Below are 27,682 nucleotides of genomic sequence, written 5' to 3' on the forward strand. Positions count from 1 at the left end.
TAGTCCACCACCAATGCGGATTGGCAGACTTCCCACAGGTAAATCTGATAATTAAGAAAATTCTCAGATATGCAGGTTTCCTCATATGCCATCATACTTTGAGATTTTATATCTCGACATCACAAAAAATACCTCAAGGTATTTTTATGAAAAAAAAAGGCTGACAATTGCCATAATATGGCCATGATAATAAAACGAAATAAATAATTGTTTGATAGTTTATTAGTGAACAACATCGAATTGACACAAATACCTAGATACATTCTTATAACATAGTGATATGTTTCATTACATTCCCTGCTACGAAGTCGAACACGTTACAATTTGTGCCACATTTCTACACATTTAACATACAGCATGCACCAAACTTCCAAACCGCTCTGTCTGGCATCGAAACACGTAGAACCGCCCAATCAGAGCAGCCTAGAATATTGACACATACTATACGTACCTAAATATAATATGTAAATTATTTTAACCTGGCATTCATACATTGCTCCAGCAAATTAAAAGCGCTGAAAATTAATTCTGGCGCATATTCATAGACACTACACAATAATATATGATTAAGTTGACGCGCCAAGATAAAATAATCTACACATATTAAGGGTTATTACCTACATTCAAAATTTAAACAGCCTCTAGTAGCGTTTTAATCATACAGTTACAAATTGAATTGAACAATGAATGAATGAAACTTTAGTGCACTAATTAATATCAATTTAAATATTTTAAACGAAAAGATCTTCAATTTATAAAATAGGACATTTAAAAAAATAGTCATTGAGAAATTACTATAATTTATATTCGGTCTTATTGATTTAATAACACAAAGTAACTCGTAAGCATGTTTCTAAATACATTTTCATATTAGAATGGAACTGAAAAGTAATATTTCAGTTAAGTCGTAGCTTTTTATATACTCTGATAGGTAAGTATCGAACAAGTTATTTTTCGAATTAATTCCTAATAAATATGATAACATAAATTAAAACTTTTAGTTTTTAATAATATAATAATTAATACATAGACTCATAGATAAGGTAAATCATCTTTTTTTTTAATTTTCAACAAGAAATATAAATCCTCTTATTTTTTTTTAAACAGGTATGACTAGAATTTATTGGCGAAAAAATTGCATTGGAACATTTTAAGCTTGGCTTTCCTATCAAACTACACAACTAGTTAAATAGGTATATAGTTTCAAGGAAACCGTTAGGTACATTGGCCTTATATTTTAAATTCAATGAGCTATATTTACCGCTACCGCTAGAATAGTTACTACTATTATTTACTTAGTAAATACATTTTAGTGACAGCTACAACATTTATATTGGTGTGTGTTTATGTCTGTGCCACATAAGTAGGTATATATCTCAATACCTGTACACATTGACTTACCTAAGATTAGGATAATGGCCTGAAAAATTTTCACCAGCCGAAATTGCCAAGTAGCGAAGAGTCAACATTTTTATTTATAATCTAAACCTAGTAAATATCAAATGTACCCTAATTTTAACTGAATATACTATATGACAGGCAAAATACCCGGATGAAATTTAACTTCAAGCCATAATTTTGTAACAATAATGATTATTTTATGAACAAAGTTCAATTAATTAATCAATCAATTGTTTATAGAACAAAAAGTGACTATCGCAGTTCATCAATGCATAAACACGTATTACAAATGCGTTAACTTTTATTATAAATTAAATACCTAAATAGGTACTTTTAAAATATTCAAGTATTAATTTTTATTTAACTTTAGATAAATCATTATAAAATACGCATTATCTAACGCAATGAATGTAAGTAGATATCATTAAATACATTATAAAATAAATCAATTACGTAAGTATATAAGTAGGTATACCTAAAAATATTATGATTAAAAATGTCGTAGAGAGACACAATTAAATGCTTATTAACTATTTATCATAAGTTACATTTTGATATGTATCGATTTCTTAATACTAATTTTTTGATATGTTTTTGATATTCTTGGTCATGTCATACATGATTGACATTTTGATATGTATAAATTTACTTAAGTCTATACTAATAGGCAGTGCCGTGCACCCCACATTGCAAAAACACTGTTTACCCTCAGGGTTTGTTTGTACAACCATTAATAATGGTTGTCCTCCTCCAATCATTTATATATTTATGCTTACCTGCTATGAAAAATTGTGCACGCCACTGCCGATATGATAATAATGTTATAGCCATAATGGGTATATAAATATCGTAATAACAATTTCGGTTTGCCTACGGAACAATTAGATACCTAGGTCCTTTTCTTCAACATCAGGCCGAATATTGTTTGATATCCATTTGGCTATACCATTACGCATATCCGCGTTATCTACACACAAATAGGATATATTATTTTATAACGAACTATAAATATAATACTAATTTTCAATAACTTTTATATGATTATGTTTTTATATAAAATAAAAATTATTGAGTAAGTAAACTACTATGCAGCATAAAATACGAACCTACCAATCACATAAATAAAAATATTCATCAATACTCTAAAGACATTAAGTTATAGCTACCTTTGAATTATGAAATGATTTATATAAATAGATAAAGATCTAAGCAAGCATCAAATAAAAAATATGAAGAATTACATTTTGATTTTAGTTCATATTATTAAATTCCATTATGATATATTTTTAAATAGGTAATACCTATTCTGATACCACATTTAAATCTGCAGAAATTCTTTTAGAAGATCGATAACAACAAATCTAGAAATGTTAACAGGTAGGTCTAAATAAATTAATACCATACTAATAAAATATTCAATGATAATAAACATTTGTATTAAAAAGCAATGTGAATGATTCACAAGCAAATCTAATTTACATGCCTAAGATGTAGTTATTAAATACATTTCTAATAGTTATGTTATCACCACAGCATTGACTAAGTTTTGCGTATTTTTATACGCTACATTTTATATCTAATAATATATTACTTACATTAGATTCTGCTTTACAATTTATAATACCTAGAAAGTTATTTTTTATTATAGCAATTAGGTATACCAAAATTGTTAAATAGTGAGATCACGTCAAAATACTAATTCATAGTATAGTGGTCGAAAAACGATCGTTAGCCCGCATTCTGGGACTCCCCGAATGTTGAATAAATGTTGCGTTTGTAGCCTCATCAAACAGTTAACGCAGTATTCGCATACTTTTCAGCAGCATATATTACCCACACTTCGCATGCGGGCCAAATATTTGAATTTGAACTACGAAAACGTTCTTGCATGTTTTCTCATAACATGCGTAAACAATAACATCTTCCGCACATGCACGCGGATCATAATGACCAATGAAAACAGCCATAACTAATTAATTAGGCATTCGTTTATCATGTTATTCTTTGCAGTCAACTAAGTATTACTTTTTTATATAACAATATGATAAAATATGAGTATATTCCCAACTACCTATATTGCAATGTGTTTAAATTTCAACAATGTATAAAATATATGGATAGGAATTTCGTATTCAATACTAGTTTTTATAGGATATCTTTTTATAGGTACCTACTTGTTTAATTCAATTAATAGATTAAAAAACCTGTGTACCTACAAGGTACCAACATATAACTTAATTAAAAAATAATAACTAATAAATGGAATTCATAGCTACTATGTAAGAGTATGTACCTAATTTAAGTTTGTAGATATATTAAACGAAATAATCGAATTACATACAAAAATGATATACAGAATATACAAAAGCAATTAATTCTATACAAAAAATAACCGACAGTATTAACAATGATAGCATAAGACTTAAGCCACGGCAATAGATTATAAAATATTTGTTTCAGCTTTATATTATTTTTTTTGCTACAACATTAAAATTTCAACTATAATATTACCTATTGTAGCTAACACTGAGCTAAAAATCTAAAATTTAACTTATTTTAAACAACTACAAAAGTAGTACCAACCTAGTTAATAATAATTGTTGGTAATTTATAGTGTTATTTAAATAAGATTTTGCACCTAAATATTATTGACTAGGGTCTAAATAATATAAACAAAAATCTAAACTACCTACTGAAATAGATTTTTTGTTAATCAATTTCATGATCAGTTAATTTTAACGGTTGATCAATGAATAAGTGTCGGTAATCAACAATAAATAATCAAACGTTTCAATATTAACGTTAAATCATCGTTGATGTTATCACGAAAATGTCTGGAAAAATAAAAAATCGTGAATCGCAGTTAAAAATAATGCCTTTAACTTATTAAAATGTTCTATTTGATTCCTCAGAATATGTCTGTATTCTGAGTTTGATTCATTAATTTTCCTACATTGTAGATCTACATAATATGCTATGCTTTAATATAAAAGGTAAGATATTTCAAGTTGGTAGGTCCATTTTTGATATTTAACGAGTAAGTCTATAAATAAATGATACATTTGCGCGTTTACTTATTTAAGTACCCATGTAATATATTTTTTTAAATTTACTACCAAATTACTTATGTTTAGTGATTGACTCAAATTGGAAATCTCTCAAATTAAATTACAGTTTTAATTTGATTATGATATGTATATTTATGAGTTTATAAAAATTTACTTATATAGATATGTAAGAGATTATGGCGACCCTAATATATATAAATCGCCTATAAAAGTTACATGTAATACAACGATAAATATTTATTTCGAAGCTAAACTCGTTTCTTTGTAAACAAGAAAATTTGCTTTGACAAGATTCAGTCGTCAAATGATATGTTTAGTTTCATTAATTATATTTTAAACAGTTTATACATATACTATTAGGTATATATAATTTATCTTTATAAAAAGGGCTCTTGCCACCATAAATATTCCTGCGCTAATCGAGCCGTTAGGAATCAGTCGGGATGATGGCAAGAGACCTGATGGATTGACGCTGGTTCCCTGGGAAATGGGGCGGGCCCTAATGTGGGACGCTACATGCGTCGACACATTAGCACCGTGTCATATCAGGGAGACAGAATCAAGACCGGGAGCCGCAGCAGAAAAAGCTGAAACCGGTAAGTGGCTCAAGTATGCCTCTCTGACAGAGAGTTACATATTTGTACCTTTTGCCGTGGAGACCCTTGGGCCATGGAGTCGCAGTGCCAAAAAATTTTTCCGTACTATTTCACCGCGGCTTGTTGCCTCGACTGGTGACAGAAGGGCTGGCTCATTTTTTGCGCAAAGGATCAGCCTGGCTGTCCAGCGCGGAAATGCAGCCAGTATTCTTGCCACCATTCCACGTGGGCATGATTTGTATAGTTATTAGGATAAGTTAGCTTAAGTTCCTTATTGTATTCTTTCTCAACAATAGACTACATTTATCTTATTGGATATAGACATTTATCATATATAATAGAACTACGAAGACACGCAGATATTTTAAAATTTTAAAAGGTTTCCTTATTTATATCTAACATTACATAAAAGTATGCAATAATAAATAATACAATGTAACATTTATATAGATAGAGGTATAAATATGCTATTTCTAATATAATATATAATATATTCATTAAAATAATTTTATTCAATTTGCATTGTTGACGAAGTTCCTACAACATTTAATTTGATAAAATTTATAAAGTAGACGTAGGTATATGTAAAGATGCCGGATAGTTGCACATTTTTTTGATTAACAGCCATAACGAATGAATGAAAGTGTAGATAAATATAAATATCAATTTTCATTGGCGTAACTATACCATTTGAGGCCTGTGGCGAAATAATTGGATATGTACCAGAAAATCGTCACATTTTTTTAAAAATTAGATTACTCTCTCGGGCGAGAGCGCTTGGCCTCTCGGGCCCCTTCGAGCCATGGGCCCTGACTTTTTGCCAGCCAAGGCAGGGAAACGCTTAACGTTGCTAATGGAGTATCGTAACGAATTTCAGTCCCATAGCTACATATTTTAAATTTTCGAACCGTGAGCGATTTTAGAAAGAGAATCGTTATGTAACATGGCTAAAGCAGCTGCCACCAAATATAGCTTGGCAAATTCGTTCGTAACACTCCCTTACTTCCCCGCAAGCACGATTTCACACCAAGCGTAATATTTCCCCTCCGTCGCCCGCATATCATGGGAGTGTCTTCAACGAATTTTCCAAGTTATAGTTACGCCACTGATACCTCACAAACTCTTTTACCAATAATAAGTTATTAATATTTAGCTCTCAGTTTTACGGTTCTGAAACATCAGTTTCATGGAGTCCAAGGCTTCTTCTAGTGCCTGTCGGAAGGCTTCCGTGTTGGTCACGCTGGAAGATATGAAGGAGGAGATGCAGAAGATGACAGAGTCTTTCTTTGGGTTGTAACTACAGCCGTACCCGTCGGGGACGACGGCGCCGTAGCCCATGAATGTACCATCCGTTGTTGTTGCTACCTGTAACAGGAGATTAGTTAATCTATTTTTGTCAGAAGCTTCAAAAGTGGATTTAAAAAATAAGAAAAACAATGTGGAACAGGTTCTGATTTATAATATTTGTCAGGACAACTTAATTAACAAATCAAACTGTAACCAAAATAAGACCCTAGAATGGCAGTGAATGACCTTGAGTGGAATCCCGCAGTTGTGAACGCCGTGTGTAGGGTTAAAGGATCCTTTGACAGTTAACAACCACTCTCCTTTTCCACTCAAGTCACTCTCTGTAACCATTGGTTCAACTAAGCATTTAGGTATACTGTGGCCTATAGTAAAATAGTAGTGTATAGTATACCTGACTGGTGCTTAGTTTAAACTCTATCATGCGACTGTAGGTCGAGTCTGTAAACATCTCGGGCAGCTCGCCCAGGGTCTCCCTGGCTGCTTCCCGAAGCCCCAGCAGGTGGTTGTCGATACCTCGGCCCAGGATGTTGGCTTCCATTATAACTGTTTGCTTGCGAGCCGCTTCTTCGAATAACTCCAGCTTCTTTTGCTCCTGGAGAATAATCAACCATAATTCTTAAAGCAATACGTGGTTTAGACATCAATGTTAATAGCATAGCTGTTGATTAGCATTGCATTCCTTGGAACGATTTTATTTTTCGCTTTTTGGATTACCTAATTTTAGCAGAGTCAGAAGTAATTACAAAAATAAGAAAACTAACGTCAAGTAACCCATAAAGAATTACAGAACAAGAGACGTGGACGGCTCGAACGCCACGAGCACACTGAAGCCGTACCGCAAGTCGTTGCAACGCGGCGATAACACTAATGCATTTTTGGATGTCGGTTAATTTTTTTTAGAGTGACCGTAAACATTTAGTATGGGCAATTTTGTTTTTAATTACAAAATTACTGAACCGATATTCGTTAAAATTAAATGGGACCAATCTGGACGTATACCTACCCACCCTTTCAAACAAAATAATAATTTTCAAAATTAGTTAATAGCTAAATGACGACGAAAGGGAACAAACATTATAAAAAAGCACGCGTCAAACTGAAAACCTCCTATTTTTTGAAGTCGGTTAAATAATAATGATAATAATAAAAACATTTATTCATCCAAAACAACATAACATAAATAATAAAAAAACATGAGAATTAATACTAACTTAATACTAAGGCTTCGGCTGAATGGGGCGCTGCCTCAGCTCTATGCTACAGCTCAGACGCTAACTGTAGCGCTGATTTTCAGGCATGACCCCAGGGTGAGCTCACGGACTGATTGGGAAAGCGTTGCGTCGTTTATAGCGAAGGACAAACATTAATATTATATGCAAAAAATAAATAAAAAATAAAATAAGATTACTAAACTACAATAAGGATAAAAAAATAAATAAAAAGAACAACAACTGTCCTGCAAAATATTTGGTTATTGTTTCTGTAGAACTAAGAGATGTTCTTTAATTATTTTTTTGTAAACAGTAAGAGATTTAGCTAGTCTAATTGGTGGTGGTAGGTCGTTCCAAATTTTGCAGGCTGGCAGGTTAAAAACAAAACAAAGTGAGGATAGTAAACTGACCCCATATAAGTTGAAGGAGACCTTCCTCTGGCCATCCTCATCAGCCTGCGGAGGGGTGTCAGCAGTGCACATGGCAGCCGCCCAGGCGTGCGCCGCGCTGTGCGCCGACCGAATGTTGTCGACGCGCCCGTTGTGGAAGCGACGGAGAGATGCCGACTCGTACGTCGACACCAGGTAGCCGTACAGCCTAAATTATAACGTATTTATTTATGTATTTTCACGGTTTTATAGTTGACAAAACTACTACCTACAATATATAGTCTGGCAAGTTCGTTGATGACAATCCCATGATATGCGGGCGACGGGGGGAAAAACTTGCGTGCCCCCCGGTCCGTGTGGGCCATCGGGAGTGTTACAAACAAAGTTGCCAAGCTAATTCCACCCGTCTCCCGGCAGAGGATGATTTTCTCTACAGGGCTGGTTGGTAAAAGTCTTGAGGTTGTTCAATGGAGTTTATTTGCTATTAACACAAATTACAGCCTACAAGACGTGTTTGAAGTCCAGAAGGGAAGAAAGATAAATGGTTCTAGTGATGTCATATAATTTACAATTTCGTCACTTGATATTGAATCCAACAGTCCGTCAACTTGAGACATTTAAATGTTAGTCATCACGTTCCTGTGGAAAATCAACAATGCTCCAGCCTGGAGTTTGTTTGGCGGTACAGAAAATGTCAGCAAACTTGGTCGGGTCGTCGGGTCCGATAATATAACTATTATTATAAATACAAATGTAATTTTGTTACGCTTTTACACCTAAACCAGTTAACAGATAAGTCTTTCAAGAATGAAAAGATTATCTACGAGTAAGATAGGGCTATATTTTATCACTGCCTTTCCACAGGAATGAGAACTAGAGTGGTGAAAGTGCTGTTATGAAGTTGCTGGTTAAAATAAGTTCACTTCAAATGATAGTTTAGTTAAGATTGACGTTCTAAAAGTACAAGGTCAGTAGTATGTACAATGCACATACTTGTAGTAAGCATATTGCATAGCCAGCTGTATGTAGACGTCGGGACTGGTGCGGCAGGACTTCATGAACTCGCGCCCGTAGTTGCGATACGTGTACACCTTCAGATCTAGGTTTGATATGGTGCTGGAACAATAACCAAGATTGGTTTAACTAACTATTTAGTTTGTAAAACTGAACTGAAGATGATTTTTAAGCCATTTGACTTAAAACATACCTATTGCTAGAGGGAAATCGAACTTGCAGATATAGATGACCTGCAAGTTTACTTAATCATAAGTTATTAAATGATAAGTTTTAGCCAAACATTTACCTTAATTTTTGGACTAAAACTTATCATTTATTATCGCATGGTTTGCTAATGTTAATTTAAGTATTTATATGACGTTTAAAGTTGCATATATCTTAGTCCTTAGTGATTACCATAGTTCATCGTCATTTTCAATACAAGAGGCGCTGCTGTAGCGTTGACGTCTATTAAGGGGCTTGTTTTACTACCTAACACTAAATAAATCGGGTCTCAGATGGGAAGCCTTTAAAGAGTCGTTCCTCCCATATCTTCTGTTTCTGCCTTCGGGCCCCATCAGACGATGCTTCTGCGCTCGCCCAAAATCCCCGGTGACGCCGCGCCATAGACTCCTTAATTGAACCTCAGCCCATTAAAAAGCTTACGGCACTTACGTAATCAAAAGCAAAATATAAGCAGATAGATAGTTCACAATTTCCAAGTGCGTGGAAAATATTTACTATTTATTGGTGAGGTAAAGCTCTACACTTTATCTGGCGTTCTCCTTTATGTACGAGCTAACTGAAAGGTAATATCAAAACACATACCCGGAACATAACCCGGGGACATAACTCTGTTTTAGTCTAATTCATAGTGTTTGGGAATTAGAAAAAATCTTCGTAACGTATAAAATGTTGCCAACGAAAATTGATAGAAAAGCGATTAATCCGTCTTACCGATCGAAATCCCTTGCAGCGTGCTCAATAGTCCTTTGCAAGTCCACGGTAAGGTTCCACTTCATCGGCTGCGGCGCAGGCAGCAGCACCGGTGGAGGTGCCGGTCTATCCGACACTTCGGCTCTAGCGAGAGCTCTCTCGGCCAGTCGTATGACTGCCACGCCCTCTGCTGGACTGTGCTCGTAACACATGCCCACTGTACCGTCCGATGATATGATCAACTGGGACAAAGGACAGAAACACATTTAAACCTAGTATTAATTGAGGAATCAGCATTTGAAATTGTAGTTTTTCAAGTTTCGATGAAGTCTTTGTTTCTCTGAATAGATTACTTGGTTTAGTTAGGTAAGGTAGGTAGTTCTAAATGTAAAACATCTTACAGATTCAGTTGCCTTGGTCTCACCGAAGGAGGGTCTACGCTCCAAACCTTTAACTCCTAAAGGAGGTTGAAGAAAGAAGGCGTAAAACATGTGGTGACTTTACAAGCTGATGATAACTTTTTGTAATATCTGGATGTTATAAGTACAGATTTTACAGTGGAATTCATAGCCATCCACCATAATTCAACATTCTATTTCAAATGGCTTCCCAAGGTAACTGAAGTTTTGGTATCTTTTGTCAGTATCAATAGAAATAGTGATCTCAAAAGCATTTACTTTGTACATGGCTAATGTCTACTTATGTGCAGAGTTGAGTATCACAATTGTGATCTCAAGTTCGTTATTAAGGAACGTCTATCAATATGAGCCTTAGTGTATTAGTATCAAGACCCACTCCCGGTCTGGCCAGGTGTTACCTGCACAGTCTTGTCGAACCAGCGGTTGGCGGAGTGGTGCCGGGTGCCGCCGCCGTGCATGGCGCGCAGCAGCGCGTTGGTGTCGGCGTCCAGCTCCGGCCTGTCCCCGCCCGCCTCGTCCACGCACATGATGCACAGCGCGCGAGACATCAACTCCAGATTGGCCCGGTTGTTTTCATCTAGGGAAAAAAACCACTTGATTGTTTAAGGAAAGTAAATAAGGTCATATACTTTTCATAGGACTTTTCATATCTACTCTTTAAGCATGGATTTGGTTCAGCTAATATAATTTTGCGTGATGGTAAGAGTACATGCAGCTGGTGAATGAAAATCCATATGTTGAATATGCCTAATCTAACCTATGGTAGGAAAAATACTTTGAGCGACATTTGACGGCCTCCGTGGCGCAGTGGTATGCGCGGTGGATTTAAAAAACGGAGGTCCTGGGTTCGATCCCCAGCTGGGCAGATTGAGATTTTCTTAACTGGGCCAGGTCTAGCTGGTGGTAGGCATCGGCTAGCTAGTCTTTACCTACCGGCAAAGACGTACCGCCAAACGATTTAACGTTCCAATAAAAAAAAAAATTTTTTTCATTATACTTATAGGTCAGCGTTTGGCTGCAATCAATCCTGATAGATAGCGATGATGCAGTTGCCTAAAAGATGCCTATTCATTCTTGACTTAAAGATACCCATGTTGTAGGTGGGGAAAACGGAAGCTGGAGGGCATTCTATAACTTAAATTCGCGAAACATTGCGAACAGGCCTACAAGGAACTAAGCCGTTTAATACGTTTTCAAGGAATGATAGTTACGTAATTAGACTACCTTTAGGCTTTACCCCACTTTACTTTTATTATAAGCTGATACACTAACTAATAATTCATTATAAGCATTATTTCCACAGATCTGAGTTAGATACCTACCTCTAATAAGTTGTTCCCTGGCTTTAGCCCACTGGTCCCTGTTCATAGTGGTCAGTATCCCGACCCTGGGCGCGGGAGGGGATCCTGCAGCGTCCACCATCGCATGGAGAAGTTGAGCTTGTATCTCTCCAGGAGTTAGACGTCCTCGGTCAGCCGCCTTCACCGGAATCGGGTAGAACTGGCAAAAATAATAAAAATTGGGTCTTTACACTCTTGTCAAATGTTGAAATTTTTGTCATCAATAGAAATCTAAGTATATTATCAGGCATATAGATTTCGAAGAATGCTTGGCGTACAAAGATGAATTTTGGCAGGAAGGTAGCTTATAGTAAGTAGGTGCCCGCTAAGAACTGATTTTGCGAGGGCGGACGAAGTCGCTGACGTCCGTTAGTTCTACTAATATTATAAACGCGAAAGTTTGTATGGATGTTTGTTTGTTTGGACATTTGTTACTCTTTTACTCTGGATTAATACGTAGGGTACCTACTTTCATCCTGGAAAAATCCATGGTTCCCGCGGGATTTGTGAAAAACTGAATTCCACACGGACAAAGTCGCGGGCGTCCGCTAGTAGGTTATAAAGCTCTTGGAAAGCCAGAAAATTCTATTAAAGTAAACGAGTTTTGTAGACTTTAGTCTCCGATAAGTAATACAATTTTAGTACCTAACGTATCTCAAGATAGCCAAGTTTGTAACATAAAATATTAAATTCCGAATCCTCAAAGGGTCGTAATTTAAGACTATCTCAAAGTAGATTACATTGCAGTTTCAATATCTTTCACTGTAAGTTTTTAAATCCTATGTAGAAAATTTTATACGCCTAGCTATAATATCAATTTGCTATGGTAATGGTAAAAATGTCCTTTGCGTTTTTATTAGGTACATTGTCTAATAATGCAGCTCCGTTCGCGTGAAAGCTAGTTAGTAACAACTTTTAATAACCTCGTTATTGAAACAAATTGGGAGGAATGAAGTTAACCAAAAGTTGTTACTAACCAGATGTTTTTTTAACTTAACAGCCACAATGTCTTACAAAATACGTGGTACATAATATCTCGTTCCGACGCTCAGAAATTACCAGAATCAAGAATTTTCATAAATAAAAAAGTTGAGCGCCTTATCGAGATGAAGCTACTCACGGAAAATTAACTTGATAGCACCTAGTCAATTGTAAAAATGTTGCACGGATCCTGGGCTATATATATTTTGTGCCAGAAAAACTCTTTGTCATTGTTGTTTATCAGTTTCGTCAAATTAAATCAAATAGTTCTTGGAACGTCCATTTTTGGGCATAGGCCTCCTCATCTCTGTCTCTCGCCAACCTTGTCCAGGTGGTCTCCGCTGCGTTGGATGTCGTCTCTTCACGTGGGTACCAGTGCAGAACTTTCTCTGTCCACCATCCGTCCGTCCAAGCGCCATTTTAGGAGACACACTAGTTTTCTGATAAATATGACATATTACTTACATAGTTTCTGCAGGCAACGATCACCAACTCTTCACATTCCGCAGCATCGCCAGGTCTCTGAGGCAGCTCCAAGCGGTCCTTGCCAACCTCTGGTATGCGACACACGCCCAGAAGTCGGTAGAACTGCTCCATGCACAGCGGTTGACCTTTCTCGCGACTCGTTGCTCGCTCTTGTGGTAATTCGCCTCTATTTAAGATCAAACGATTTGATTTTATGAAAGAAATCCCATGACAATTTAACATTCTTAATTGATAGCCTAAGAGATATGAATTCTGCCTTCGATTCAAAGGGTGTAGGTTTGAATACGGTCCGGGGCAAGCACCTCCAACTTTTCAGATAGGTATGTGCAAGTACAAAATTAAATATCCCGTGTCTCAAACGGTGAAGGAAAAACATCGTGAAGAAACCCGCATACCTGTATTTTTTCAAGCCAATCCGCATTGGGCCACCGCGGTGGACTATTAGCCTAACTCTCATCCTGAGAGGAGACTCGTGCTCAGCAGTGAGCCGAATATGGGTTGTTAATGATGAGGATGAATTGATGATACATCGAACACTTCTATGTGTTACTGATTAACTTCTGCTATTTCTACAATACATTTCAATCATATACAAAAACTGCGATTAAAAGATTGCAGGTAGCATTTTATTTTAACGGCTCACTATACCGCCAGCTCTCTCTCGTTATAGGAGAGGTGATGTGGAGCTTAGACCCGCCACGTAAACCTTTAAGATAGACTCATCATCATCATCATCTTAACAGCCGATGGACGTCCACTGCAGGACATAGGCCTTTTGTAGGGACTTCCCAACATCACGATACTAAACCGCATGCATACAGCGAATTCTTGCGACTCGCTTGATGTCATAAATTAAAATTGACTGATAATCATGAAATGTTAAATTTAGGCTACTTTTTACCTGTCAAGCATTTCCTTATAATCGAGTAAGTCATCGATGTATAGAGCAGCTAGATCAGCAACTTCGTCGATTTTTGCGAACTGCCTCTTTGGGAACACCATGCCGGGGTTTGAGTTGATAGGTAGTGGCGCACGGACTTTCAGGTACATGTCGTCCAGCCACCAGTCCGTCACCTAAATAATTCGTTTCGTTTTATATAACTAATAATAAAATATGATAAATAATGTCATAAAAATGCCATCTATTTATAACTATAGATATGGAATTAAAAAGGAGACAGTTGGCTTCCTCGTAGTACGCTTAATCTAAAATTATTTTAATTATGTAAAGCAGGTCACCTACTGAACCGATTGTGTATAAGTATCTTGTGATTACGTAAAGGGGCCCGTACTGGGCCGAAAATGGTCCATGAATGGTTCCAGAAAATGACCATTTTCATCATCATTATCATCATCATCATCAATAATATTTCACTTTATAATAATAAATCAAAATCACCAAAAATTATTAGAATGCACAGTTGTAAATATTTTGTTAAATGTATGTTTTTTTGTTGAAATTGTAGATTTTATAATGTTGTTCATATCTTTATTAAGCAACCGACAATCAAACTGTGATTAAACCAGTTTATAAATAACTGATATTAATATCATTGTAACCACAGTACATATTATAGCACTTATGCTGCGCATGTAACAGTTCATTCTTCAAATCTGGACCCTGGGCAAATCAACAAAAAAAGATTTTATCCTATTATTTAATGAATATATTTTGATTTTTTTTCTTGTAAACTTATAAATTCAAAATAAAACACGAAAATAATTTTAAAATATCAATTTATGATTTTTTTACAAAATTAAAAATAATGGTTATAAGGCACAGTGGGACTTAAAAAGAAAATAGTTCTTCTTTGTCGCTTTGTTGGTTTTCTTGTTGTAGTGGTTGTAGGTGTTCTTCCAACTATATAGCCGTCATACCAACCACTTTTCTTAAAATAATATAATGGATCTATGTACGGGTTTTCATCTAAAATAGTGGTTTCATAACTAATTGGAAAGTAAGTAGCTTGTTGGTATTGAGCATTGCGCAGATAATTTCTCACATAATCTACGCGGTCTCGTAAAAGCTGCGGCGTATTCGATGAAGGAATTTGCACAGGTCTTTCGATAACCATGTCAGTAGGTTTGTTAGGAACAAAAATAGGAAACGTTTCTTTTATATAATTAACTTTTTCTCTTAATGATAAGGCATTACTTAGGTGATGTGTAATGAAATCTTTTCTATAGAAATCATCATCGTTAGTAAAAAATGGTTGCATAGGTCTGGATTGTTCTCGATCTCGTTTCATAGCTCTATCGTCAGAATGAGGACGAATGCCATGATGTTTTGTTATGACAGTGGCAATATTCTTGTTATGATTATTTAAAGGAGGTTTCGATATTGTATGCTTCACATTTCCGTTTAAAGTCTGCTTCAAGAAATTAGTTTCCATTGAAACGACTCCTCCATTCTTCTTTGGATTTCCCAATCGTACTCTATTTATAACTTTTCTGTGTGGCTTAGATGGGAATTTAATAAGGGAATATAAACTGTTTTTTTCATTAGAAGTCCTCACCCTTTTATCAATTTGTTTTTTTCGGTTATTAGTTACCTTTATTTCTAGTGGAGTTTTATGTACTGCTTTCCTGTTTGCAATATTTTCCTTTTTCAAATGAAGTGAAATATTATTATTTTTCCCCAATTTATGAGCAGTTTTTCTAGTTTTGTTTTTGGGTATTACTGTTGTTAAAATGTTAAAACTTTTACTTTTAACTGCTTTAGGATGATATCTAACATGTGATTTTTTTGTTACTCTGTGATCGTCTTCTGTTGGTTTGTATGTATTATATTTTATGGTCTTGAACCTTACAGTTTTTATTGTAAATCCTAAAGATTTAGTAAAAACACGAGGCGTAATCGTAAGAACTAGCGATGTTTTAAAAGGAGTAGCATTTTTTTCATTTAATTCCTGATACTTGTTGTTTATTTTAAATGACTTATCTTTTTCAATACTGACTGGGAGGTTGAATCCTAAAAATTTATTTTTTGATGTAGAACTCGATAACATTTTTCTCGTATTTATTTTTTGTCGTTGTTTATTCATATCTAAATTACTGTCTGTTGTTACAGTACTATATTTATTTTTATGTACATTTCGTATAATAATTTTCTGTTTCGTATAATCTTTTGAGGTAGCAGGTGTCATTTTAAAATTATGTATTGACTTATTTCTTGGCATAAAATGAGTAAACGTGGGTACCAATGTAGTTATATTATCAAAACTTGTAAAAGTAGTAGGGATAGCAGCTGAAAAGTTTTTTCTTAATTTCGAGATGTTTTTTGCTGTAGATGTATAATAGTCGTGTATTTTAATTGGTTTATTTTTGACATTTTTTAAATTGATATTCATAAACTTTTGGGCTATAATTTGTTTTGACTTGAAAATATCTTGAATATTTTCAAATGTTTGGCGATCTCTTGAGTTTTCTATTTTATTCCCTATAACTGTAATGCTTTGATTATGCGCTTGAACAGGGTATTTGGACCATGTTTCGTATTTAACTGTACTCTTCCGTTTACAATCTGTAATTCTTTTGGTCGATGGGCTTGTAGTATCGTTATTTACTTTAACAATTGCTGATGTCACATTAAAATTTGATGTTATGGTATACTTTTCTTTTAATAAATTAAGAGTTTCTACAGGCAGTTTTTTGCTTTGCTCTTCTCTATAATTATTATATTTGTGTAATAAAGAGTTTCGAAAAGATTCACTATTCAAGTTTACTTTTTCTTTTTTATGTAAGAATTTATCATTTTCTTTAGCAGGTTTGGTGCTTATTTCTATTACACTACTTAAGTTTGGGGGTATTTTAGATTTTAAAATAAACACTGAAGAATTCTTTGGTACTTTAGGGTTCTGCGACATTGGGCTTATTTCGAAAATACTTGTTGATGTTATTAGGTTTATTGGAGTACTTATAGTTTTAAATTTCGTTGTACAGATTTTTGTATTAAAATACTGATTTGAAGTGTAATCTGTTAAAGTAGAATATAAAGAGTCGATGTTTCTGTAAAATTTATTAGCAACATTGCTATTTTTCAAAGTATCGCTTATTTTTGTAGTTGAGTTAAAAGTGGTATTGGAATTTGAGACAATTGAACTAGGTAAAAATGTAATTGAAACTTGGGATGTTGGGGAACGTGTATATGTGATTGGGTAGCTTTTTAATAAATTACTTATTGTGAAATTCGTATATTTTGATACTAAAGGAATATTGATGTGGTTCTTGGTTTTTTCTATATTAATATTAGAGAAATTCGTTAAAGTACTATTAAAATTTGTAAGAGAAGATTTATCACTATACATAATTTTTGTAGCTTTAGAGAAAGATTTATTTAATTCGTTATTATACTTTTTGGTACTTAATTCCCAAAAATTTATTATTTGTTCCTTTACGAAAAATGATTTTTGAGTGACCGTGGACGCGTGAAACTTAGTAAAAGAAAAGTTACCTCTTAGTATTTGTGGCATTATTTTAAAATATTCAGTTGTTCTATCTTGCTTTAGATAAGTATCACCAGTGCGGCCGTTTTTTTTTGAGTCTGTTATATAACTGTTTTCTAATTCCGTTGATGCTTTTGTCACAATATCGTTTCTTTTGTTTGCTGAAAAACTGTGGTTTTGAGATATTAATGTAAGCTTAACATTAGACGAATTGGCCTTATTATATCTGTATGGTTTAACTTCTTCTGGTGATATTATAGATTTTTTATGAAGAATATATTTATGTTGTTTATATGTCATTGGAGCTACCTGTGTCGATGTTATACCTGGCAAATTTTTCAATATGGTTTCATTTTCTTTTCTAAATTTGTTTTTTAGCATCATTGATGGCATGGTAAAGATTGAGGATTTTAGTACGTTTTTATTTAAAGTAGTAAATGCATTTTTTTCTAAATAATTGGTAACAGTTTTCAATGAATTCGAATTTGATTGTATTCCTTCAGATCTTTGGTTATCAGGAATATTCTGCTTTGCGTAATTTCCGCTTTTTGGTATTGTGTTTAACATAATTATATTTCGGGGGTATTTAGGCACAGTATTATTTAACTTTAGTTTAGATTTAAATGTTGTAGACTTCAAAATCATTTCAGTTGTAGTATTAAATTTCTCATTTGAAGTGTTTGCACTACTTCTTAATTTGATATTATCTTTGTCGTCATCCTCCGGTGTGTTAATTTTATATTTTTCTGTCCTTCTATTCATCATTGGTTCGCCTATTATATTTTTAATAGTATTTATGGTACTGTTCTCTGTGAAATATTGCTGCTCTACCGTACTGCGATAAGAAGAAACTAAAGATTTGTTCGGCATTCTACTTGTACTAAGCAATGATTGTCGGTTAGTGTCTGTTTTTATTGTTGGAGGCAACTGGTTCGTATCGTATACTTGTTCATTCTTTTTGTCAAAACTATTTGAGGTTAATAAAGAAGATTGATTTTCTTTGTTTGATACTTTTGTCGGCGTTAATATTGTTGTAATGAAACCTAAATCATTTATGTTCATTTTGATTGCACTATTGTTCCTACTATCTGTTTTTGTTCGCAATAAAGTAAAAAAATTTGGACTTAGACTCTTTGACTTTAACGCTTGAAATAAACTGGTTGTAGTATTTTTACCAAAATCAAGTTTTTCGGATATGTTTCGAACTATATCAATATTCAGTGTTTTAGGGAATTGATTTGAAGTAGTCTGATTTAATGCTGCCTTATTGCCATAAATAAATTTCTCAGACATCGGTATCGAATGATTCGTGTACATTTGAGATGACATAGGTATGACTGAGTATGAACTGAAATTAATAGATTTAAATAAATAATCCATAGTTGGCAAAGTCAGTGTAGGTTTATTTGTCATAAAATTTGTTCGTTTAATATTTTGTAAAATATTTCTTTTAAGATAATTTGTCGTTAATGATGGAGATACAAAGCGGTTTTTATTGCTTGATAGCTTAGCCAGCGTTGATATTGTTGTTAACAAATCTAAATTAGTTATCAATAAACTGCTTTTTTGCTGCTGTGCTGTGTTATTAGCCTTAGTAACGTTAATATATTCCTTAGACATTGATATTTGATGTTTTGTTTGATTGTATATTTGGGATGAAGTTGGTTTGAGTAAATATGGACTGAATTTAGTAGATATAAATATTTTTTCTGTTGTTGGCAGACTTATTGATTCAGTGGAGCGTTTGTATGTATGTTTGGGTGTCAAAAATCTTGCATGCTTAATATTTTCTTTATTCTCTTCTTTAAAATTATATGACGTTAATAAATTATTTAATAAAGTATTTCTATTGTTTGAGACTGTTGTTGGTATTAATGTTGTAGAAATGAAACCTATCTTATCTATACTTATTGTTGATACTCTACTTTTTCCTCTATATCTTTGTATTTGCGATGAAGAATAATATTTTGGAGTTTTGCTTATATTCTTTGAACTTATCATTTTAAATAAACTGGTAACAGTAGTATTTATATCAATCTCAAATTTACTAGACATATTTTGAGGTAGATCAATATTCTGTGTTTTAGATATTTTAAATAAACTCATTGTAGTATTTTTACCAAAATTAAACTTGTTAGTTACATTTGGAGATATATCGACATTGTCTGTTTTATTAAACTGATTAGAAATCGTCTGAAATAATGCTTCTCTATTGCTATTAATAAATTCCTCAGACATCGATGTCAGATGTTCCGTTTCAGGAGAAATTGATACGTCTCTGTGTGGACTGACTTTTAAAATTGGCAAAGTTATTGGTTCTCTAGAGGGATCAAATGTATGTTTGGGTTTTAACGATTTTGTCAGTTTAATATTTTGCTCATTATTTCTTTTAAGATCATATGTCGTTAATAAAGGAGATACTGATCGATTTTCATCGCTTAAGACTTTTGCCAGCGTTGACACTGTTGTAAATAAACCTAAATTATTTAAATTACTATTTATTAAAGTACTCTTTTTATCATTTGCTTCCACGAGTATTTGTGACAAAGTAAAATATTTTGGCGTTTCTTTTTCAGTATTTGAATTTAACATTACACTTACGGTAGTATTTTTAACAAAGTCAGGCTCAATGGTTATATTTTGAGATATATCAGCATCCTTTATTTCATCAAATTTGTTTAATTTATCAAGATTTAATGTTGCCTTAATGCCATGAATAAATTCTCTAGCCATCGGTATTGGATATTTCGTTTGATTGTACATTTCAGGTGAAATTGTTACGAGTGAATATGGACTGGTTTTCGTAAATTTAAATACATTTTCTGAAACTGGCAAAATTATTGATTCTCCGTAGTGTTTGAATGTATGTTTGTTTTTCAAAAATCTGGCCTGTTTATCATTTACTTCATTATTTTCTTCAAAATTATTTGTTGTTAATACAGGAAATAAACTATAATTGTTTGAGTTTTTTGACGGTGTTAATATTGTTGTAATGTAACTTAAATTATTTATTTGTATCACGCTACTTTTTCCTCTATTTGTTTGTGTTTGCGATAAAGTAAAATATTTTGGAGTTTTACTTACACTTTTTGAATTAAACAATATAATTGAACTTTTTGTAGTATTTTTACTACCTTCAAACTTATCGGTTACATTTTGACATATAACATTTTCGGTTTTATTGAAAATATTCTTAATTAACGCTGCCTTATGGCCATGAACAAAATTTTCTGACATTGATTCCGGATATTTTATTTGATTGTACGTTTGAGGCGTAATTGTAACGACCGAGTATGAACTGTGTTTTGTAGTTTTTAATAAATTCATAGTTGGCAAAGTTATTGTTTCTCCAGAGGGTTGAAATGTATGTTTGGATTTCAAAGATCTTATCATTTTCATAATTTCTTTATTATTTCTTTTAAAATCGTCTGTCGTTAAGAAGAAAGATAAACTTTCAATATTTGAGACTTTTGTCGGTGTTAATATTGTTGTAATTAAACCTAAGCTGCTATTTCTACTAACTGTTTCTGTTTGGGATGTAGTTAAAAATTTTGGAGTTTGAAGAGAGTTTGGACTAACTATTGTAGATTCAAATAAGTTTTCTTTTATTGGAAAAGTTATTGATTCTTTGGAGAATGGGAACGTATATTTAGGTTTCAAAGATTTTGTCAGTTCAATATTCTGTTGATTTTTCTGTTGAATAAACTGCTCAAACATTGATAACGCATGTTTAGTTCGATTGTATATTTCTGGCGAAATATGTATAACTGAATTTGGACTGACTATTGTAGATTTATGTATGTTTTCTGTAGCTGGCAAAATAGTTGATTTTTCAAAAGATTTGACTACATGTTTGGGTTTTGAAAAATTTATCAGTTTGTTGTCCTGTTGATTATTTATTTTAAAATCATTCTTTTTTGAGGAATATGGTATACTTTCATTGTTTGAGACTTTTGCCAGCGTCGATATTGTTGTAAATGAATCTAAATTATTTAAATATGTTTTCATTAAACTACTCTTTTCATCATCTGTTAGTATCTGTGATGTAATAAAATATTTTGAAGTTTCACTTTCACTATTTGAATTTAACGACTTATATAAACTTATAGTAGTATTTTTATAATAATAAAACTTATCGGTTACATTTCCAGGTATATCAAAATGATGTGTTGTAATGGATTTATTCGAAATACTCTTTATTAATACTGACTTATTGCCAGGAATACATTTCTCAGGCATTAGTAACGGATGTTTAGAATGATTTTGAATTTCAGAAGAAAGTGGTTTGACAGAATGTAGACCTACTTTTGAAAATCTAAATACGTTTTCTGTAATTGGCAAAGTGAATTCTTTAAAGTGTTTAATTGTATGTTTGGGTTTCAAAGATCTAGCATGTTTAATATTTTGTGCAATTTTTCCTTTAAAATTATTTATCGTTAATAAAGGAGACAGACTTTTATTGGTTAAGAATTTTTCCGGTGTTGATATTGTTGTAATGAAACCTAAATAATGTAAATTGTTTTCCGTTAAACTGCTCTTCTCATTATCTGCTTGATTTTGTGACAAAGTAAAATATTTAGGATATCTACTCTCACTATTTGAATTTAACACTTTAAATAAACTGTTGGCAAGATTTTTATTAATGTTAGACTCAATTGTTACATTTTGAGATACATTCTCTGTTTTATTCAATGTTCCTTTTTTGCCATAAATATTTTTTTTAGTTATCGATATTAGATAATTCTTTTGATTGTAAATTTGAGGCGAAATTTGAATTGCTGTGCTTGGACTGACTTGTGTTGATTTAAACAAATTCTCCATTGTTGGTAAAGTTATTGATTCTCTGAAAGATTTGATTGTTTGTTTGGGTTTTGAAGGTTTTGTAATTTCAATATTTTTTTTATCATTTCTTATAGAATCATTTGGTATTAAGAAAAAAGTTAGACTCTCATTTGTCGGTGTTGAAATTGTTGTGATTAAACCTAACTTGCTATTTCTACAAGCTGTTTTTGTTTGAGATGTAGTTACATATTTTTGAGTTTGAAGAGAATATGGACTGACTTTCATAGATTGAAATATGTTTTCTCTTATTGGAAAAGTTATTAATTCTTCGGACAATCGGGACGTGTGTTTCAAAGATTTTGTAAGTTCAATATTCTGTTCATTATTTATTTTAAAATGATTTGTCGTTAATAATGGAGATAGTGAGCGACTTTGTTTGTTCGAGACTTTTACCGGTGTAGATATTGTTGTAATGAAACCCAAATTATCTAACATATTTTTTATTGAACTGCTCATTGCATCACCTGCTTGTATTTGTGATGACGTTAAATATTTTGGAGTTTCACTTTTACTATTTGTATTTATCATTTTAAGTAAACTGATGTTAAAGTCAGGCTCAATGGTTACGTTTTGAGATATATGAACATTCTCTGATCCTCCGTTGAATATATGTTCGGTTTTCAAAGATATAGACCGTTTAGTATTTTGTTCATTTACTGTCTTTAAATTTAAATCTAACATTTTAAATAAATTAATAGTAGTATTTTTTTTAAAGTAAGACTCGACGGTTACATTTTGTGATATATCAACTTCTTCTGTTTTATAAAATTTATTCAAATTAAATGTTGCCTTATTGCCATAAGTATAATCTTTAGGCGTCGTTATTGAATTTTCCTTTTGATTGTATATTTCAGATGGAAGTGATATAATTGAATATGGACTGGCTTTTGTAGATTTGAGCACCTTTTCTTTAATTGGCAAAGTTATTGATTCTTCGAAGCTGTTGAATGTATGTTTTAAAAATATGTACTGTTTATTATTTTTTTCATTCTTTTCTTTAAAACTATTTGTCGTTAACAAAGGATGACTTTCACTGTTTGAGATATTTGTTGGTGTTGATATTGTTGTATTGAAACGTAAATTCTTTGTATTTATTTTTATTACATTACTTTTTCCACTATTTGATTGTATTTGCGATGAAGTAAAATATTTTGAAGTATTACTTTCACTATTTGATTTAAACTTTTCAAGTAAACTGGTGGTAATATTTGTACTAAAATCAGATTCCTTGTATACATTTTGATATACATTGATGTATTGTTTTTTATCATATTTATCTGAAATACTCTGGTACAATGCTGTCCCATTAACATGAATGAACTCCTTAGTTATCGATATAGGGTTTTGAGTTCGATTATGCATTTGCAGTTGAATTGGTCTAACGGAGTATGAACTGACTTTCGAAGTATTTTCTATAGTTGGCAGAGTTATTGAATTTTTGAAGGGCTTGGATCTGTTATGTTTATAATTTGTGTAATCATGGATCAATTCCAAAGATTTTAGTTGTTTAACATTTTGTGTTGTTAATAAAGGAAAACGATTCTCAGAATTCGAATCTTTTACCGATGTTGATAGTGTTGTAATGAAATCTAAAGTCATTTTATTTATACTGCTCTTTTCACTTACGTTTCGTATCGAAGAAAAAGAGTTTATTGTTTTACTTTTACTATGTGTATTTAACATTTTTATTAAACTGATGGTAGTTTTTTTACCTAAGTGAGATTTTTCGGTTACATTTTTAAATATGTTATTTTGTATCTTTAGTGATTTATTTGAAATATTACATTTCGATGAATCTTTGTTTCCATTTAAGAAATGTTCAGCTATCGGTATGTGATGTTTTGTTTCATTGTGCAATTTAAGTGAAAATGGTATGACTGATAAATTACTGACTTTAGTTTTGTGCAAGTGGTCATCATCGAGTATATTTGATGTTGTATTACTATTTTCATTGGTCTTGTGTTTATATCTTAGTGTATTATCTTGATCTGGAATTTGTACTATATTATCAAAAAATGGAGATATTTTAAAAAAAGTCTCTTGCATATCGGAAATTTTTGAATCGGTCTTCGGCAATGATATATTATAAAAGTGATTAATTGGTGATATTTTCTCTGTAGACCAATCTTTTGGTCTGTTTCTCATAAAGTCCGTTTTTTTGATTTCTATAATTTTCGATTCTTTGTTTGCCTCTTCAGTTGTTGTACACAATGTCTTCTCCTCGTCGTTCTTGTTTGTTCTGTATTCATTAGATGAGGGAATCTTATTTGATAAATTATATTTTGTAGATTTCAAAAAGAAGTTATTTTCTGGTATCTTTACAATGTTTTCTTTAAAAGAATCTCTTACAACGCTAGACCAGGCTACATCAGCATCAATACTTGATAAAGTGGCTGAATCGTCATAAATAGCATCTGTTAAATATTGATCGTATTCATCTTTTATGACGGCTTTATCGAGTATATCTTTACGATTGAGTTTAACATTATAAAGGTTTATTAAGTTTTTTATTTTTGAAATAATGTTTTCGTAACTTTTTGTTGGCTTTGCTTCACTATTGTATTTATAATGAAAATCCTTGCTTTCGGCTTGAATATGATTTTCACATAATGTTAATAATGACTTATTGCAGCACTGGTTTGGGAAATTTCTCAGATTTTGATTAGTCAAAACATTTATGTATAATTTTGTAATTCCTTTTACACGAATTAATTTGAAATTTGTAATGAAATTCTGCTTTTCACTTCCTGTTAGGAAAATATACAACGAATACCGATGACATTTATTTACAGTTTTGATGCGCTCATATTCGTGAGTAAACATTGAATCTATAATATGAATATCTACTAGTCCATTTTTATTCACTTCCTTAAGTACTTCATTAACATTGACATTATTTAAATTTTGTTGAGTATTCGTGTTATTTACAAATAAAGGATTAAATGTAATTAATATCATTACATTGTGCTTTTCGTCATTGACTTTAATTTTTTGTTTGTAAATTGGATATTTCTGTATTGTATAACTATGATTATTTTGACCATTGATTAGAGTGTCATATAACAATCTCTTCTCATTTTTTTCCAAATATTTAATCCCATTTTCATATTGCTGCTTTGGTATATCATCTTGGACATTTTTATATAAATAAATTTCAGCAGAATCATTCGCAATTTTAGCTTTACTCTCTTCTAATACTTGGAAATCTGTACAAGTGCTATCATATATATTTTTGTAAAAATTAATATCGTTCACATAACTTGATCCATCTACAATGGGTAGCAAACTTGTTTCAACCTTAATTTTTTCTTGTTTTGCAAGTTTATTATATAAACATGAACATAATTTTTTTATTAAATCCGACATCACATCACTAGCTGCTGCATTCACTGCCTCCAATGCTTTTAATTGAATAGGATTATCTCGGAGAATAGTCTGTGGACTCAAGCCAACATTTTCCGCCACAGTATTAAGAAGATAAATAATTACGATGAAATTTCTAACTTGTAATTTCATTTTAGAGGTACAATACGCTTACATTTCGCCAACATGTTTGTTTGATATAACAATGAAATTGCTGAAACTGTACAACAATACGACTAACGTTACACCACTGTTATGAGTTATGAGTTGGTAATAGAAACGTGGTTATTGTGGCCGATAAGGTGCTAAATGCTTGAAAGAAAAATAAACTAACATGTTTTATATTTCGAAGTAAAAGCTTCCAACAACTTAAAATTCTAGAATCCAATTTTATAGAGGTAACGTCCTTTTTATTCAAGTAAGATTAATATTTTACTAATATATTATAAAATGCAAAAGATAGTATTTAGTAGTAGTATTACTTTTTTTTACTCAGAATAACAGTGTTACTATGCTTTGATTCAATAATTGCGTTTTGCACTTTGAATTCGCTTCTTTAAACTCGTCTCCGACACGATTATATAAAAAAATCATGGTTTCCTCTTAAGCTATATATCAAGATGTATTATAATAGAAAGATACAAACGTTTAAAAAATATCATATGCAAGCTCACCCAGTTAATCATTTCTTTTTGTCTTTCCACAAGTTTCTCCTGCATTTTGGGGCCGAGGTCCTCTGCGAACCTCTTCACCAGCTCTTGTGTCTTCTCCAGCTGCTGCGGGCTCACGACCACCGCCGCGAACTGCAGATACGAGTCCAGGGTCGGCTGCAGTTCCGGCACGGGCAGTTTGGCCACTTGCACATACTGGGTAAAGACAGATAGATTTAGTACGCGGCATATAACATGAACTACACGTTAAACATGTGCGATTGCTAGCGTCGAGATATTAAAGCGAGTAACCTCTATCATCATCTACTGGTTTAGCTGGGAGTAGTGTTGTCTCGTCTCGTCTTGTTTACGTGACGTACCTGTAAGTTTTTGTCGTCGGTGCCTGGGTACTGAGCCACTTCTTCGGCAGCGACAGCAGTGACTTTCTCCATCTACTGGTTTAGCTATAGGTGTTGTCTCGTCTTGTTTTGTCTTCGTGACGTACCTGAAAGGTTTCGTCGTCTGTGCTTTCGGCAGTGACATCTATGACTCTCCCTATCTATTGATCTAGCTAGGAGTAGTATTGTCTCGTCTCGTCTCGTCTATATTACGTACCTGGAAGTCTTCGTCGTCGGTGCCGTAGACCTGGGTACTGAGCCACTTCTTCGGCAGCGACATCTGTGATTCTACCTATCTATTGGTCTAGCTAGGAGTAGTATTGTCTCGTCTCGTCTCGTCTATATTACGTACCTGGAAGTCTTCGTCGTCGGTGCCGTAGACCTGGGTACTGAGCCACTTCTTCGGCAGCGACAGCAGTGACTCTCCCCATCCTGAAAACAAACCAATCCCGTTTTTTTTTATATCTACTTACTAAGTATTCAATATTATATTTTAAATATATGAACCTACTTATACGTACCTAACTAGTTAAAGAAAATTAAGAACACTATAAGTATGATTAATTATAAAAAAAGGTTCGCGTAATTTCGTTTCGGTGATTTACTGACCCAAAATAGCAGCAACAGTTTTATTCTGTTTCTCATAACTCATAAGTGAATTCTGAATACATTTCTACCTCGTCTTCTTTCTCTATCTATACTATCGCGTTCGACAGAGAGAGACAAAGACGAATCTGAAACTCACACTATAGTCATTCGTCGTAACAGCGTGCTAAACAAACACACAGAGCATATATAGCTAACGCTATCAAGTACAGAGACTACGTAAATAGCTAACGTACTAACGCTACAA

At 32.9% G+C, this 27,682-nt stretch overlaps 1 protein-coding gene across 1 annotated transcript; it reads right to left on the reverse strand.

The window, feature by feature from the left end:
• Window positions 1-204: 204 nt before the first annotated feature.
• LOC112050460 (choline O-acetyltransferase) lies at window positions 205-27,116 on the reverse strand. The gene is made up of 11 exons (XM_024088732.2): window positions 27,047-27,116; window positions 26,456-26,647; window positions 14,033-14,205; window positions 13,111-13,297; window positions 11,647-11,824; window positions 10,723-10,901; window positions 9,927-10,147; window positions 8,967-9,089; window positions 7,995-8,181; window positions 6,765-6,965; window positions 205-6,430 (listed from the first exon to the last, which is right to left on the reverse strand). The coding sequence occupies exons 1-11, from the start codon at window positions 27,107-27,109 to the stop codon at window positions 6,215-6,217; spliced, it is 1,920 nt and encodes a 639-aa protein (XP_023944500.1). The 5' UTR covers window positions 27,110-27,116; the 3' UTR covers window positions 205-6,214.
• Window positions 27,117-27,682: the final 566 nt, after the last annotated feature.

Source organism: Bicyclus anynana, chromosome 10 (assembly GCF_947172395.1).
Source record: "Bicyclus anynana chromosome 10, ilBicAnyn1.1, whole genome shotgun sequence".
NCBI classification, from domain to species: domain Eukaryota; kingdom Metazoa; phylum Arthropoda; class Insecta; order Lepidoptera; family Nymphalidae; genus Bicyclus; species Bicyclus anynana.

What these genes read in the sequence shown, in the direction of transcription:
- LOC112050460 (XM_024088732.2), bottom strand. Translation starts at nt 27,109, where the DNA reads ATGTCGCTGCCGAAGAAGTGGCTCAGTACCCAGGTCTACGGCACCGAC. An exon ending in CCGACGACGAAGACTTCCAG is followed by an intron (nt 26,648 to 27,046) that starts GTACGTAATATA and finishes GTCTTTACCCAG; the next exon opens with TATGTGCAAGTGGCCAAACT. An exon ending in TTAAACTAAGCACCAGTCAG is followed by an intron (nt 6,431 to 6,764) that starts GTATACTATACA and finishes CTCCTGTTACAG; the next exon opens with GTAGCAACAACAACGGATGG.